Genomic DNA, 15,822 nt, shown 5'->3' on the forward strand with positions numbered 1-15,822 from the left:
CCTTACCCAATAAGAGCCTAACCTTTTTTTACAAGACTAGTCATGAGTTATCTATCTCTAGAATGTGTAATTAATTGAGTTGTGTTAGTCTAGTAATATTCCTGTTTCAACTATTGGATTTTGATCATAAGTTTGCGATAACCTTCTTAGACATTGGAAATTTATTTCTTGAGAATCGATTAGTGACTTTAAAGTATCCTTATAACCATAGCAAGATAAAGTATCTAGTTTTTGTAGGATAGCAAGGGCATAAATGAGAGGAGTAGAATGAGTGGAGGGTTAGGACATAGATCAAAGGAGTAGAATGACTGGAGGGTTAGGACATATGCATGACTACGAGGTGAGTCATATCATGCTAAGCTTGTCTAGACATGCTAGATGTCGAGCAATGGCGAGTAGTGCGACATGAGAAATTTGAAGTGAGGTTGACACATGATTATGAAAGATCATAAGGTAAGGGCTAACTTCAACATAAATTGAAACACTTGACAACTTGAATGATGGAAGGTGAACCCCAGACTTGAGTAGACATGAGTTGTATTGATCATCTAAGATACAATAGACTAGGGGTACCCATGTCTACCCGGATTGCATTGATCATCTAAGATACAAATTGAATAGACTAGAGCTACCCAAGCCAACAATACTGATATAAGGAAGTACAGCACAAATTCTATTGAGATGTCAATCCATCACATTAGCAAGGTGAGTCAATATCCCATGTTTAGAATGGAATTGAGGGTCACGAAAGCCTTCTAACCTCTAACATTGCTCAAGTCCCTAAAGCATCATGTCTAACATCAAAACTAACACATTGGTTTTTCAAAGGAATACATATACAAGTGCAAAAAATACAATGGGGGCTCCATGAGAACTCCCTCAAGTGTGCATACCATACTTGAAATTCAAAAGTATGCATGTTCTCAATCAATAAAATCATGTTGAGCTAACCCTTATCATCAGCACAAACTCTAATGATATAGTAAATGCTTAAATATCTAAAGGTAGTAAATTTGAATCAATTAATGCTTATATTGAATGCTTACTAAAATTGCTAAACCAATACCTTGATTAGCATTGTAAACACCTCCCTCATGCAAGGACAATGTAGCAACCTAGAGAATGCACGGTTTCTCACACATTGAAAGCCAACAAGGATGTCCCAAAGAAATATATATTGCTATGGAAAAAGCCTAGAGAAGAGAGATGAAATTTGATCCAATACATTTGTCCCCTAGAAGAAATTGATCCAATACATTTGTGTTTTAGAAAGGAACTGGTCCAATACATTTGTGTCTTACACAAGAACTGATCCAACACATTTGTGTCTTACACGAACTGATCCAACACAACTCTATATGGTGGAGAAGAAGAAAATAAATTTTTACATCAAAGGCATGACACCCAGAACCTAGATACGCAATAGTAAGAGTTTCAGATCAAGCACCTGTGCATCCCTTTCCATCAGCATACTCGTCTCCCTGGTTCTCCACCGAGCACGAGGAAGTGTAGCCAAGAATTGAGGACACAACATTAACACCGTACCTATGATTGGCAACCACCTAAATCACAAACATAGGCAGATATAGCAACTCTCGAGCATACAGTTACTAGAACATAAAATCATAAAGTATCTATCATCTGCATGCGTCCTGTATCAAACCTAGCATATTTGATCAAATTATAATATCAACAGGTGATTTGCATCTGTATATGGATAGTATGCAGATGTGAAACTGAGTTTTGGGTGAATATAAACCTGAAACTGAAACTTGAGGCCTTTCTCCAAGCATGCCCCAACTACGCAAGATCTCCTTCTCCAATCCCTTTGCATTGGCATATTTCCAAATCCTCAATCTTCTCCAATATCAGAAGGCACCATATCTGAGGAAAGCCATTCATCAGATAATCTGAAGACATTACATCTGCATGCAAAAAACAATGTGGAGAAAGACCATTTATCAAATCATCAAAAGAGCACATGGCATCTGAATTATGAAAGCACGGTAGAGGAAAGCCACTTGTCGAATTATCAAAAGTCGTTGCATCTGAATGAAAGAGAAGCACATAGACGCCATTTGTCGATTCACGACAAGTCAACATGGCACCTGCATGAATGCAAAGCAAGGAGACATCATTTGGCTAATCCTATTCACGAGGCACCACATTTGAAAGAAAGCAAAGCAGAAGAAATTAGCAACCATTGGTCGAATCATTAGAAGTACTCATGGAATATGAATGAAGAGAAGCAGAGAGGGCGCACTATTTATCGATTAATCATAAGTCTGCAATATCATTTCTGAATCGATTCAAAGCAAAGTGACGCCATTTGTCTAATCATATACAAGAAGCACCACATTTGAATGAAAGCAGAGCAGAAGAAAGCCATTTGTCGAATCATCAAAAGTACTCATGGCATCTGAATGAAAGAGAAGCAAGCAGAGGTACACCATCTATCGAATCATCGGGAGTACTCATGGTATCTGAATGAAACAGAAGCAGAGAGGCGCTATTTATCGAATCATTAAAAGTCTGCAATATCATTTTTGAATCGATTCAAAGCAGAGAGACGTCATTTGTCTGATCATATACAGAAAGCACCACATTTGAATGAAAACAAAGCTGAGGAAAGCTGGCTGGATGGATGGATCCACGCAAAGAGAGAGAGAGAGAGAGAGAGAGAGAGAGAGTTTCACCACAAGTCGCAGAGCGAGAGAGTCTCAAAGATTACCTAATGCAAGACCCGCCATGGATGGATAGATCCACAAAGAGAGAAACTATGATTACGGCCTATTGCTCCTCCTCCATGGATGGATGGATCAGCCCCCCGGGGGGGGGGGGGGGGAGAGAGAGAGAGAGAGAGAGAGAGGGGGGGCAGGGGGGGGGGGGGGGGGGGGGGGCGTGGGGGGGGGGCGTGGGGGGAGGGGAGAGAGAGAGAGAGAGAGAAAGAGAGTTTCACCACATGAGAAAGAGAGGCAGCTCTACTTCAGAGATGCAAATCTCCTTCTCCATGATGCGAGAGAGAGAGAGAGAGAGAGAGAGAGAGAGAGAGGGTTTGGGGGACCCTCTCATGGAACGCATGGCCATGAGGCATGCATACATGTAGAGCTTTTTTTACCATAATTATTTTTTACCAGTATGTCCCATGTCCACGTCAGCCTGTTGACTGCAAACGTGTACATGGGAAAAAAAACGCCACTTGGTATCTAACCTGAGCCTCGCCTGTCAACCTGCGTCACCTGTCATCTCTGATCATGAAACAAAAGCACAGACGGCACACTTCCTCCACACGCCCTCCCTGGAGCTTCCAACAGTCCCCGGCCCTTGGATAACAGCCGGAGAGCTCCCTTCGTTTAAGCATGAAGATGGCCCCCTCTGTAGCAATTCAGTCCCGCAGAGACTGCAGCTGATGCGGTCCGACTGCTCTCCCCGATCATCAGAATGGCGTCCCCTCTACGTAGTTGCAGCAGAGGTCACACTTCCTCTCCTCGCCCCCTTACTAACACCAGCCCCACTCCCTTCAATGATCACATCTTCCCTTTTTAGGGATGGCGGCCTCTCGCTTGGAACGGCCCACAGCTCTCTTCAAAGATCCAGAAGCTCTGCTTTCTACCTCACCACCTTCTCAAACTTCTTTTCACGTGCATAGGATAATGATGCCTTTTAAGGCCTTTGACAATAGGCTTTCCAAGCCCTTGTTCATGCACGAGTTCACACACACACACACACAAAATTAAACACATATTCACGTATTGTTAGGCACATGAATGCATGCATACACATGCATAAACATCAACAAAAACAAACACATATACATAAACACAAACACACATTCACATGTATATGAGCACCCAACATAAACACATATACGCATACTTAGGTATATGCAGAATCCCAATCAAGCTCAGAGACATATATACAAATATATAAATACATAATATCATAAAGGCCTCTTTCTATTACTCGAGATCAGTTATATAGTACCTATGCATATACAATTCTCACTCGTGTCAAATTGCACAAGGCCTTATATGTAAGTACAAATACACACATATAAACATCAACATTCTCCTCTTTCTCTCCTCTTGAATGATAATGGACTACTCTCACCCCTACTCTCTTCCAAAGCTCAACATATGAAGTTTGGAATGAAGCTTCGACCTCACACTAATGCCCATTGCTAGGGCTCCTTCTTGACCCTTGATGCAATTTTAGATAGACATGCTTGTGCAACTAATGAACTTGTTCTCAAGCACCCAATTAGTTGAAGATATGCATTGGAAAATCATGACATGTAAGGCAAGCATTTAATACTTCCACAAACTTGGATATGTATGTAGTGGAAAAATAGTTGTGGCTACAATGTGCTTTGAGTGCTTAATGCAAGATGCATACAAAAATTCACCGAGTATCTTAAGGCCCTTTTACACTCACAACCTCACCTCTCAATTGGTAATGGAACTCTTCTCCACCCCCACACTCACAACAACTTTGATAAAGATATTGATCAATAGAAGCCCTTTTCTCAATTGATGTAGCCCTTCATGGCACTCTTGATCTATCCAACCCTTTTCACTCTCAACCCCATGGTTTCCTAATTAGTGAGAGAGAAGTTCCCAATGAGTAGTGCAAGAAGATGATGTGCATATGCAACTAGTTTTATTGGATAAAGCTCTATTGGGCCTCATGTTATGTTGTGCATCAAGATATTGCAATTAAGTGCATCTTCCCAATGGCATGGAAGTAGATTGAGCACTACAACAAAAAGGCCTCTTAGACGCACTTTTAGACGCGATTTTTGAATTGAGAGAAAATCTTACGGGCACGTCTACCCGGCCGTCTATTTGCGTGTCTACAAACTCGCGTCTATAGTCACATGTATGAAGAAATTTACATGCAGAAATAGATGCGCAATAGACGCGCATATACACGCGTGAATACAAGCGCATAAAAAAACCAAAATTGTTATTTATTTAATTTCTTTTGTGCGTCTACCAGTGCGTCTATATGGCAAATTAGACGGGCATATAGACACGCCCATAGACGCGCTTTTACAAGCGTCCATAGACGCGAACGCAAAACAAAAAATCTCCTTTTTTTAAAAAAGATATTTAAATTTTTTTTAAATGATGTTAATTGCACCGCCCATGCGATCGCTTGTCAAAGATGCGGCATACATTAGCTATAGGCAGAAGAAGTTGCACAAGTGGGGAGTTTCCCTTTCACCCATCAAAAGACAAAAAGTTAGGTCCTAATAACTTGTTAAGCTACTCGTACATCCTAGGGCTTAGTCGATTTCTACTAGGCGGGGCAAGTCCGATTGGTTGGGCGACTGGGCTGGTGCTGGTGCGGGATTGTCTTGAGGTCGGCGGGTAGGGCACATGTTGACCGGGACATGGATGGTATAGTCCCGGGCTGCCGCCAGTTTCAAAATGCCTTTAACTAATTCGTCCTGTCCCTGGCCGCCTTTCCTACTCTTGGGCACCTGGTACTTGAGCGCTCGTGGGGGATTTATGCAACTGGTGTTGCCACGGCTTGCACACTTAGCTGAGCTTTGACTTTCCTGGTCCGAGGATTTTTAGGCCTTCGTCCGGGACGGTGCAGTTTAGGTTCGCGTTTCTTTGCATATCTCTTGAGAGTGGGTACATAGCGTGAGGGGCGCGTGCTGCGTGCTCCCGTCGTCTGCAAAGAGCGTCTCTACATGCCAGCTGTCCGTGGTTCTCCATGTTTTCCTTATGGAGGCCTGCAAGATGCAATCCAAGGATTAGGCCTTGATACGAAATAAGATTGTTCGCATAGGAAGGATTTCAGTGTGGGTTGTCAAATGCCTATGACTAGAAGAGAAGGTGCGGAACATGTTGTACTCGTTGTAATGGTGTCCCTCTGGCCTCTAACTACGAGCAGATCTTGACTCACGCCGAGTTACATCGGTTGGTGGTCCTGCGTTTGGAGGGCTCATCCTTGGAAGGATAGGCCGGGAAGGGAAAAGTGTGTAGAGAGGGACTGCGCCCTGCTCACATCACTTAGGGATGTTGGTCAGGGCTTTCCATGGTGGCAATGCGGGGTGCATGCCCTTTGCCCGGAGGCAGTCATGATCTGGTGAAAGGGGGACCGGCCTGGCGTAGCCTGTTGGCCCCGATTCTTCTGTCTGCACTTTGACTTTTTATTGCTTGTGTGTGTTGATAATGTCTATACAGGGTGACACAAAAATCATTGTTTATATATACATTTTTTTGGATCCCTGTCACTTTACAAGGATAGAAACCAATTGTAGGACTCGGGATTGTACTGAAGCGTGGCACACGCATCTAGTACACGTGGCAGCTTACTCAATACTAATAGATATTTTGCCACATCGAGTAGCATGGAACCTTGTCCGAGTCTACTAGTGACATGTAACTCCTCCTCGGTGAGAACCTTATCAAGCAGAGGGTTTTCTTGGCTTGGTTCAGCCAAGTCCCTGCCCCGAATGGTAGTCAGCACTCAAAAGGAAATTGGTGCCACATAGGTTGGGTCTCTTTGGGATCGCCATTTGGCCAATCACTCCTCAGAAACTGTCATGATCTGAGCCCCTAGTTCGGCCATTGCAACGCGGCTATCACACCAACGCTGCTCAAATCAACTTCGGCCTACTGACAGTCGCTTTAGTTGCTCTATGTCTAAGAGATTCGGTTGGCAGAGCACCTCATTGAATGTGACAGTTAAGCGCAGTTCGTCGGCTTCCTCGTTCGAGATGAGTAGCAAGCGTTCATGCAGGAGCCTGCTATACTGCTCATCAAGGTGTTCCTGCTCTTCCCAAGATAAAGGAAAGGGCAAGTAGTCTCCGAGCTGCTCTTTAGGGAATGCACGCATGTCTGCCAGGACATAGACACGTGCGAACACCTTGAGCTTGGCATCCAACTCAGCTAGGCATCTGTGACGCCTCTATGTTTGACGAGGGATTTCTTGGTTGCCATCTCACGCAAGGTTCTAGGAGTTTGCCTAGGCTTTAGCGTAGCTGGGGGCTCAGGCCTAGAAGAGCAAGATTGATCAATGCTAGGAGTGCTCATGCACTTGGGGTTTCCATGTTTCTCTTGAGGCTTCATCATTGCGTCATGGTTCTCTTTGGACGTGACTGGTATGAATTTGTCGCCCTGTTGCGGCAGTGTTATCTCCACTCTTGATTGGTCGATGAGAGTTCCATTGTCGGTGGATTGAGTGTTGGAGGCAACTGTTGATGGCAACAGCTGCTTTAACTTTTCAGATCACATGGATGTGTCTCAGGTTTCACCGCTATTAGGAGAGACATCAATGGGTTCATTGGTGGATAGACATGATGCTTTATTCCCTAGCTCTCCAGTGCTCTTGGTTTCAATGCTCTTGGGGTCCACGACCTCCTGTAGCTGCTGTTGTTTGCGCTGTTTTCTCCTCTTTCTCTTGGTTAGTGAAGGCATATCTTTCAATGGTTCGGGACCTTGGACTAGGTCAACCGTTGTTGTGCTTGGTTGGGCCTTAGCATTTCCTTTCTCTAGTGTGTCTTCATGGAACATAGCCACAGCCCGCTGAATAGCCTTGCTAGGTTGAGTGGTTCGGTGTGTCATCTCCTTGACCACATCTTTGAGGGGTTTCTCCTCGAGCCTAGGCTTTAGGTGCTTGGGACGGGTTGGAGTTGTCAAGGATACTGGTTGCGGCACCTCCTCCTCAGATGAAGTGTTAGGGACACATTCTGCAAGGGATGTGGTCACAGCCGAGGGCTGTGACTGCTGCGATCCCTGGTTGGGAGCAGTGGCATTTAGTCCAGTGGGTTGGTCACTCTTGGTGGATCGCATTGTGGAGTCCCTGGGCCGATCGGACGTGGTCGTGTCTTTTGTTGTCCTCTGAACACTCACCTGTGTGGATCGACCCTGAGTTGATCCAGTCACATTGGGTCGCACGGGAGTATCCTCGGGCCGAGAGCTACGGGCAGTGTCATGTTTCCCCTCTTGGGTATTTGGAAGCTTTAATGGAGACAGAGGTTGGGAGTGAGCCCCTGCCATTGACAACTGTCGTTGTGCCTCCTAGGTCCGTTTGGGAAGAGAGGACGTAGGGGACCTAAGACTCTTAGGCAGACTTGGCACCGGCTGAATGATTTGCTTGTGATTGTTGGGGGATTCCGTTGTTAGCTTTATTGAGCAATCAGCCCTATCATGAGTGATGTTGTGCCTGTGGTGCTCCTTGTCCTTTTGGGAAGTCAAAGGCTCCTTGGCCACTAGTTGACCTCGTGCACATTCGACGGATCCCTCTGATATCTGCTTGCTAGGCACGCTAGGCTGAGGATCTAGTATTTGATGGGTCATGTTCGGTTTCTTGATTTCAATCGTGAGGGGCGCAATCACTCCAATATTTCTGGTCCGAGACTTGGGTTCTTGTTTAGAGATCCTCCCATGCCTCGTTTCTTTTGACCTAATTTGGGCTCCTGACCGAGGTGGTTTAGCAGGGGGTTTCGGCACCCAAATCCATCGGTTGCCTGCATAATACCCTTGAGCACAAAGCAACGCCCTGGATACCCATCGTGGCATCGTGCCAACTCTCCATGGATGCCTTCGTCTATAAGGCTTGGGCTTCTTTCGTGGTCTTCTATGATATTTGTAAGTCCAAGCCCTATCCTTGGGCTTATCTCCTAACCTCTTTGTTTCAAGTATGCCCTCACTTACTGGTTCTCTCCATTCAACATGTGCTTGTATCAACTCTTTCAACAGCTCCCTGCTCCCATTACTAGGCTTGCTTGGTATGTCAGAATGCTCCTTGCCCTTCCCTCGAGGTTTGGTGAGGTCACCCTTGCTAAAAGTCACGATTATCCTCACACCTGGTAGTGCTAGGTGTATTCTCTGTGCTATATAGTTGGCTTCACACTTCGTTGCCTTTTTGAAGGGCCTTCCTAGGAGGATTTCCTTTCCATAATTCTCGCTATTTGGAGGAACATAGAACCAGACTAGCAAGCTTTCTTTTTCAATAGTTACAAGGATTCTGCACTTCCCTAGAAGTGCTTGTGGGTTTTCCTCGTGAGGCTTAAGAGTTGCATCAGTTGGTTTGAGCTCTGGTTGACCTAGTAGTGTCCATCTTCATAAGTCAAGATATTGAAATCTGCTCCTTCATCAATGAGAGCATCAACACTATGCTCTCTTTTTGCGGTGAGTTTGACCCTAAGATAAGCAAGTGTGTGGGAGCTTTCGCTCAACTGCCAAGACCCTCGAACCGCTTATTCTTTCAAGCGTTTCAAGCGTAGTGAGCTTACCTTGATGCTCGATCGAGTACCCTCCTCTCTCTTGCACTCCGGTAGCTCCACGATCCTAGATGCTAGCTCAAGCATCCTCAAGCCTCCTCCATCTCCAAGCTCCATCCTCCATAGCCGCGCGCGCAAGAGAAGAGAAGAGAAGAGAAGAAGAGGAGAGGAGATGATGGAGAGCTTCACCCTCTTAATCCCTCACTCTCACACACACTCACTCCCTCACACTCACAATCCCTCTCTCAAGAGCACACACAAGCAAGAAGGAGAGAAGAAGAGAGGAAGAAGAAAACTCCTTTTGCCACACACCAAAGAATGAGCTTTTCATTCACTTTTCAACTTTATATACAAAGCCCTAAATCCTTTTTGGGCGGTCATTCCCTTTTCCCTCTTTTACATGGCCGGTCGTAGCCTAGGCCCTTTTTCCCATTTCCCACCATTCTAATTTATCCTATGCCCAACTAATGCATACACTTTGCACAGAAGCGAGCCTGGCGCTCTTTTACACAGATTTGGGGGCGCTTCCATTTTTTAATGGTGCGCCTTTTTTCTCTTTCGTTGCCTTGGCTCGACACCGAAGCTTTCTGAGGGTCGTGCCCGAACATTTGAATTTTTCAGGGATTGGTTGCCGGTCAAGGTGCCTTCTTTTGCTTTTATCCTGTGCCTTTTTTGCTATTTCCCTTTTTTCCATTTTCCGCTCCTTTGTGCTGCGGAAACACAGTAACATTACCCCCCTCCTAGCCAAGTGCTAGTCCCATGGCACTGCGGTGGGACATAGTGGCTAGTTAGGTCGGTTGTTAGGCGGAACAGGTAAGTGGGCGGTTGGGGGATTGACGGGTGATGGAATTTGGGGACGATGACCAGGAAAGATTCGGCGCGCTATGGGTTCCATGAAGACACTCAGCATCTGTCACACGGTTGTGGCACTGGTTATGTAGCCGCTCGTCTTTGAGTATGAGAAACGCTTGAAGCAATAAGAATCCCTTAGGATGATGGTATTGGAGGGATTTATTCTGGAGAAACCCCTCGAACGCTGTTTCCCTTGAAAACCCATGGCTTCGATTGAAGATCCTTGTCTTTGGGTTGAAGGTCTTCAGTTTTGAGTTGAAGGTCTTCAGGCTTGTGGAATCAATAAGCGATCTGTGGATCCTGAGGCGTTGGGCATGGATCTTTGGATGATGCAGTTCCAAGATCTATGCCAATGGCAGTTCTATCTTGACCTGGTTCGATCATGGTGGCCATCAGCAGGCGGATGGCTGGATGGGGGCACGTGTGGGTCATTAAAGGGTGCCGTGGTGATCGTCTTCTGCGGGTAGCCATTTTTTGAGAGTCGAACATAACCTGCAAGAAAAGTTGTGCACTCCCTAAGGGGTGTGTCTACTTGCCGTGTAGTGTGTGGTGGTCGTGGCAGTGGAACTGGTAGATGGGTCTAACCTTGGGCAAGCCCTTGGTAATGTCCCACACTTGAGGACCCAGTTCGTGCTTCATTGGAGGTGCGGTGCACGTCTTAGGGTGACAGGTCTGGAAGTCCTGCCCTTGATGTGCCCTAAATGTGAAGTGGGGAGGGGGCTAGGGAGAACCCTAGGTGCCGATGATTGTGGTGCTTCTTTCTTCTTCTCTTTTTTTTTTTTTTTGGATAACATAAAGAGGCATATACATGGAGACAGGTGACACAAGGGCATGACGGGAGTTTACTCCTCGTCATCTGAGTGGCGGGCAGGGGATGGTGGAGGGCGGGGGGCCTTGTTGAGGAATCTTCGACTCAACAAGTAGCCCTTGAGGTTGAGGCGGGTTTTGAGAGTGGTGGTAGAAAGAAAGGGGTGGTTGCACTGGGTGAATTGGCTGTCGCTCATATCTTCGAGCAAAGAAACACAGAAGGATGGCAAAAGGGAAGCATGCATCATGAGTCGAGTCATGGTGCTGCTGTCTATGGCATTGGGATCGAAGTAGAGGGGTGGGAGGTGGCGTTCTTGAGGTGCGGGTTCTTGGTGGACTAGGATCCTAATTAGTCTAAGGTAATTACAAGTGGTTATAAAGGCGGGGTCAGGGCAGGAGGTGAATTCGCTAAGAAACCTATCTATAGAGTTGTACAACTCAGGGAGGGTAAAGAGAAGGGCGTCCTTATGGGAGGTGCTATTGGTATTATAGATAATGGGGAAATCGAACCTGCCATGGATGGACAGATTGAAGTCTACCCCTACCCTTCGAGGATATGGCATAAAAGTAGGTCATTTCTCTCTGAAGGGAGGGTGTTGCAAAATGCCATCCACGCGTCAAGGTTGACGTCAAAAATGCGTCTCCTCCAAGTGGGTTGGCAATTATAGCCTTCCACTAATCTAGGCACCTGGAGGACTTTATCTTGCCAAAATTCGTGGTCCTTGGCTCCCCAAGCAGTTGTGTGAGCCTCACGCTCCGCTAACCACTTGGCTTTGAGCCTTGCCCCCATAGCACAGATGGGCATTGGTTTCCCTCTCCCCGTTGAGATGCTCCATTAAGATTTTTCTCCTTCCTTCCCAAGCAGCGTCACGTTCCTTCAGGGCCTTTAATTCCTCTTTCTCCTTCATGCTGGCTTCCTCCCTTGAGCGCAGCGATCTCCATTTGATATTCCATTATCTGCTTTGTTCTCTCCAGCTGGAGAGCGGCTTGTGATTCTCGTTCTGCTGCCAGCTCCTCCACGGCTGTCCTCCTTTCTTCCCTGGCCCTTTCCAATTGCGAGAGCATCTCCTCAACATATTCATCATATTGGCCTGCAGGAGGTGGGGGGTGGGACATGGTGGTGGTGGTGACAACGTCTTCTATTTTCTGCCTTTTTAGCTCCGGCCTTGGTTCTAGTTCAGTCGTGGCTGCCCTTTTGGCTCCTGATGCTGGGGTGGCCATGGCCGCTTCTCTTGCCAGCTCCCATTCCACCAAGAACTGTAGCCAAGTGACCACGTTGCTCTCGTTGACTGTTGGGGTGGACCCTTGGGTGGTGGTGGCAAGGGGCGTAGTCATGATAGGAGTGGCTGGCATGGGAGGTATGAAGAGGGGGAGGGTTGGCATCATCGGATCTTTTCCTTTTCCTTCTGCTAGGGGCAGGGATGCGATTTCCGGCACACTGGTACTGGGACCAGGTGCCTCCATTTGGTGCGGGCCCTCTGCACCTTCCTCGTCTCTTTTGTGCTGCTCCTCAATGGAGCGACGAGTTGCCAGCTCTATTTCTTCCTCTTCCTTCCTTCTCAGCTCCTCCTCAGTCTTATTTTTTCTCTCCTCCTCATCCTTGACTGACTCCCTTCGGGCCCTTTCCAGATCTTCCTTCTCTTTCTTCCTTCGCTCCTCTTCTCTTTTTCCATGCAGGGCTTTGGTTCGTTGTTCCGCATGCCTTTGCGGTGTGCCCTGGGATTCTCCCTCTTCGTCTGTGTCCGTCTCTGTTTCATCAGACAACCTCTACTGCTCTTCTGTGTGAGGCAGGGACTGTGACGATGACTCGTCACTTTCTTCGTCGCCTACCTCTTTGTCTTCTACTGCTTGTCCCTGCCCTAGCGCTTCTTGGATAATTGCCGTAAGGACACCTCCAAACCCTATGGTGGAGGCCTTGGAGGATGATGCCTTGCGGGTCGATCGGGACGACAGGGACTCCCCTGCCACGGCTCTTCCTCCTGTCGCCAGGGCCTTCGCCGAGGCCTCAATTGTCTTTCTCACGAACCCATTAAGGTTCACCTCATCCAGCCATTGCACCGCAATGCTGTCGAGCAGAGGTACATTGATTCGGGCCATTATGTTGTTGTACATCTGGCTTGAGAACAAGGCGTGCACCATCTTTGCCTGCAGCTGAATTTCTTGGTTGGGGATGTCTGCCAGGCTAATTCCGTCATTGGTGTGAACCTTCACTTTATCCATCCCCAACATGGCGTAGATGTCTCTTTTTGTCTTCCTTTCCACCTTATTCGGCAGCCCTAGTGCCCTTTCCACCAACTCGGGGGTTAGCTCGATCTGCACCTGTCTGGTAGCTTCATTATCACGCACCGTGACGGTGCCCCTTTTTCTGTTGAAGGTACGCAAGAAATCAGCGCACAGGGTGTAATCCACCCTCCGGCCTACTCCGTCTAGGTACTTCTGTAGGTAGCACTACTCTATGATTTGGCGTACCACCGGCTCTTCGATGGCTACGTCTTCAAGGTTGAAGATGTGGCGGAACTTTAACTGGCTGAAAGCTCTTGTTTCCACGTGAGGCTGTACTTTACTTGTTCCTCCTCCGAGAAGGGAAGCTTGCCCGCTTTGTCCTGGCTTGCCATGGTCGCCACCTGCATGTTCAGCCATTTCCACTTTTAGTGCTTTTGACAACTAATTTGCTGGAAGAATAAAAGTATAGCAGATTTTATTAACATAGCCTTAACTTTGCCTTTCAGACTTTTACTACCACCTCTTATCCTTGCATTTCAAATTTAGCAGACGTTTCACACTTGGTTTACTTTTTAGATTCTATTTTGTTTATTTATTTATTTATTTATTTATTATTTTTTTAATTCCACCTTATTTATTACCCCTTTCCCCTTTGGAAAAGAAGAATCCATTCCAGGATTGGAGGTTGCGGGGCCAAGGCTTTCAGCAGAAGGCGGTCGCTCTATTTGTGCAGAAGCCAAGCGTAGAAGTTGGGGTTATATTCTAGTTGAGCGACGCGGTCCAGATCAAAGGGTCGAATCCCTATGTGTGTGATGTACGTGAGGACATCTGTGAGGAAGTCACCAAAGTCGGCGCGACTTGCGATGTGGAGCTCTTCCTCTGTTAAGAGGCGGTCAAGATAGGGATGCCCTGCGATATGCTCGTCGATGGGTCGGCCCCGAAGAGTGGTTAACACTCTATACAAGGTAGGCACGACGTAGGTGGGATCATACTCTACCGTTTTGATGGCTCGGTGTTGTTCGGCATTGGTCATTATGCGACATCCATCAACCTCCCATTACAACCTAAGAGTGTACCACTGCTTCAAGAAGGGTGATCCAGTATCAGCAAGATGGGATAACCTTGCGATCTCTTGGTCAGTGATAGCAGAAGTGGTCCGTGGGTCATATGACGTGATGAGGCATTGCTTAATGGCTTGCTCTTTGGAGATCTCGCTACCGAGCAACTCAGCAGCAGAGCGAGAAGCTTGTGCAAAGGCGAATTCAAAAGTCTCCCAAGAGCAAGGCATATTGCGCACTTCTGTTGTGAAGGGTTCCACTAATAGACCCAAGTCCAAGCGGTCATAGCTGAGGGCTAGTGACACAAAGGTGGCATCGAGCCATTTGATGCAGTCCACCACATCATCTCCGGTGTCCTTTGCAAGGTCGGTGGCTAGCGCGAGAAATGACTTTCGTTCATAGGAGGGCGTAAGGCCAACGGGTGGTTGAGGTTTGCTAGACTTAGAGGCTCTGACAGTACATAGTTGCGGTTGGGAGTCTCCTTGAGCCTCTAACCGGTCTGTTTGCAAGGTGGGTGGGTTATGGTCAGCCGCAGCAGCTGGGCTACTGCAGTTAGCTTTGCTGCGGAGAGTCGGGTTGACTGGGTCGGATGATGCCACCTGTGACGGTGGCCGTTGTTTGGGCCGATAGGTTTGTGCAACTCTCTTGGGCCGAAGCGTAGACGAGTCGGATGGCTGGGGCTCTGGAGAGCACTGCAGCCTATGGTCTTGAGGTGTTGGGGGATGCGGGCTGATCAAGCTTGAGGGTGGCGTAGGACTAGTGTCTTTGGCCATAGGGGCCTTAGGGATCCACAGTGAGGCATTTCCCTCGTAGTAGCCTTGCGCACGCAAGAGGGTTTTAGGGACCCATATTTTCTTAATCACGCAGCGCTTTCGGTGATTGCGTTTTGGCCTCCTAGATTTAGAGTTGTGGGTCTTATGCGGACAGGCACGTATAGTCCTAGGCGGTTCTCGAGGCTGTTTAGGCACCCATTGGAAGCGAGGCTGTTGGGCTTTTACTTTGGTTGCTGCGGTCTGCGGTTTATGGGAATCGAGGAGCGGCAGACGCGCACTACCCCCTCCTTAACCTTGCCTACGGACGTTTCTATCGGTGGCTCTGTGGACGATGATGGTGTTACGCAGCCCTTCCTGAAAGCTGTGACAATGCGCACGTTGTCGATTGCCAAGTGGATGCACTACGACTCATAATCAACATTGGAGTGAGTCTGCTTTTTGAAGGTTCGCCCGAGTAGTGACTCCATTCCTGCATCCGTAGCACTCGACAACACGTAAAACAGCATTGGAACAGTCTCAGACTCGATAAAAACGACGACTCTGCACTTGCCGAGAAGCGCGTAAGATTGAGCCCCATATGGGCTTAATTTGGCAGTTGTGGGTTGAAGTAGTGGTTTGCCAAGTTGGATCCAATGCTTGTGCGTTAAGACATTGAAATATGCTCCCTCATCAATCAAGGCGTTGAAGGAGCATGTTTGCTTGGCAGTGACCGTGACACGGAGGTAGGCGGGTTCTACAGCTTCCTCATCATTCTCGTTGATTTCAATGATTGTGGCTGTGTGTATTTTGACCGGCGGTTCTAACATTGGTGGCTCATGCAAAGGATGAGTGGGAGGGTAGTACTTCTTGATACGGCTGCCATTGAAGA

General features: G+C 47.3%; 1 protein-coding gene across 5 annotated transcripts; it reads right to left on the reverse strand.

The window, feature by feature from the left end:
• Positions 1 to 1,164: 1,164 nt before the first annotated feature.
• LOC148021836 (uncharacterized) lies at positions 1,165 to 2,844 on the reverse strand. 5 transcript variants are annotated; one of them, XM_087696666.1, is made up of 4 exons: positions 2,732 to 2,844; positions 2,022 to 2,108; positions 1,760 to 1,925; positions 1,165 to 1,562 (listed from the first exon to the last, which is right to left on the reverse strand). In XM_087696666.1, exons 1-3 carry the CDS (start codon positions 2,748 to 2,750, stop codon positions 1,801 to 1,803), a joined length of 231 nt encoding a protein of 76 aa, XP_087552792.1. In that variant the 5' UTR covers positions 2,751 to 2,844; the 3' UTR covers positions 1,165 to 1,562; positions 1,760 to 1,800. The 5 variants fall into 5 exon arrangements, with proteins under 5 accessions (XP_087552792.1, XP_087552795.1, XP_087552794.1 ...); XM_087696669.1 differs by having other exon boundaries at positions 1,165 to 1,545; positions 1,760 to 1,884; positions 1,956 to 2,108; XM_087696668.1 differs by having other exon boundaries at positions 1,760 to 1,884; positions 1,956 to 2,108.
• Between the last annotated feature and the right edge of the window lie 12,978 nt (positions 2,845 to 15,822).

This window comes from Lygodium microphyllum, chromosome 17 (genome assembly GCF_053477565.2).
Source record: "Lygodium microphyllum isolate KBCC chromosome 17, Lygodium_microphyllum_v1.1.10, whole genome shotgun sequence".
NCBI lineage: Eukaryota > Viridiplantae > Streptophyta > Polypodiopsida > Schizaeales > Lygodiaceae > Lygodium > Lygodium microphyllum.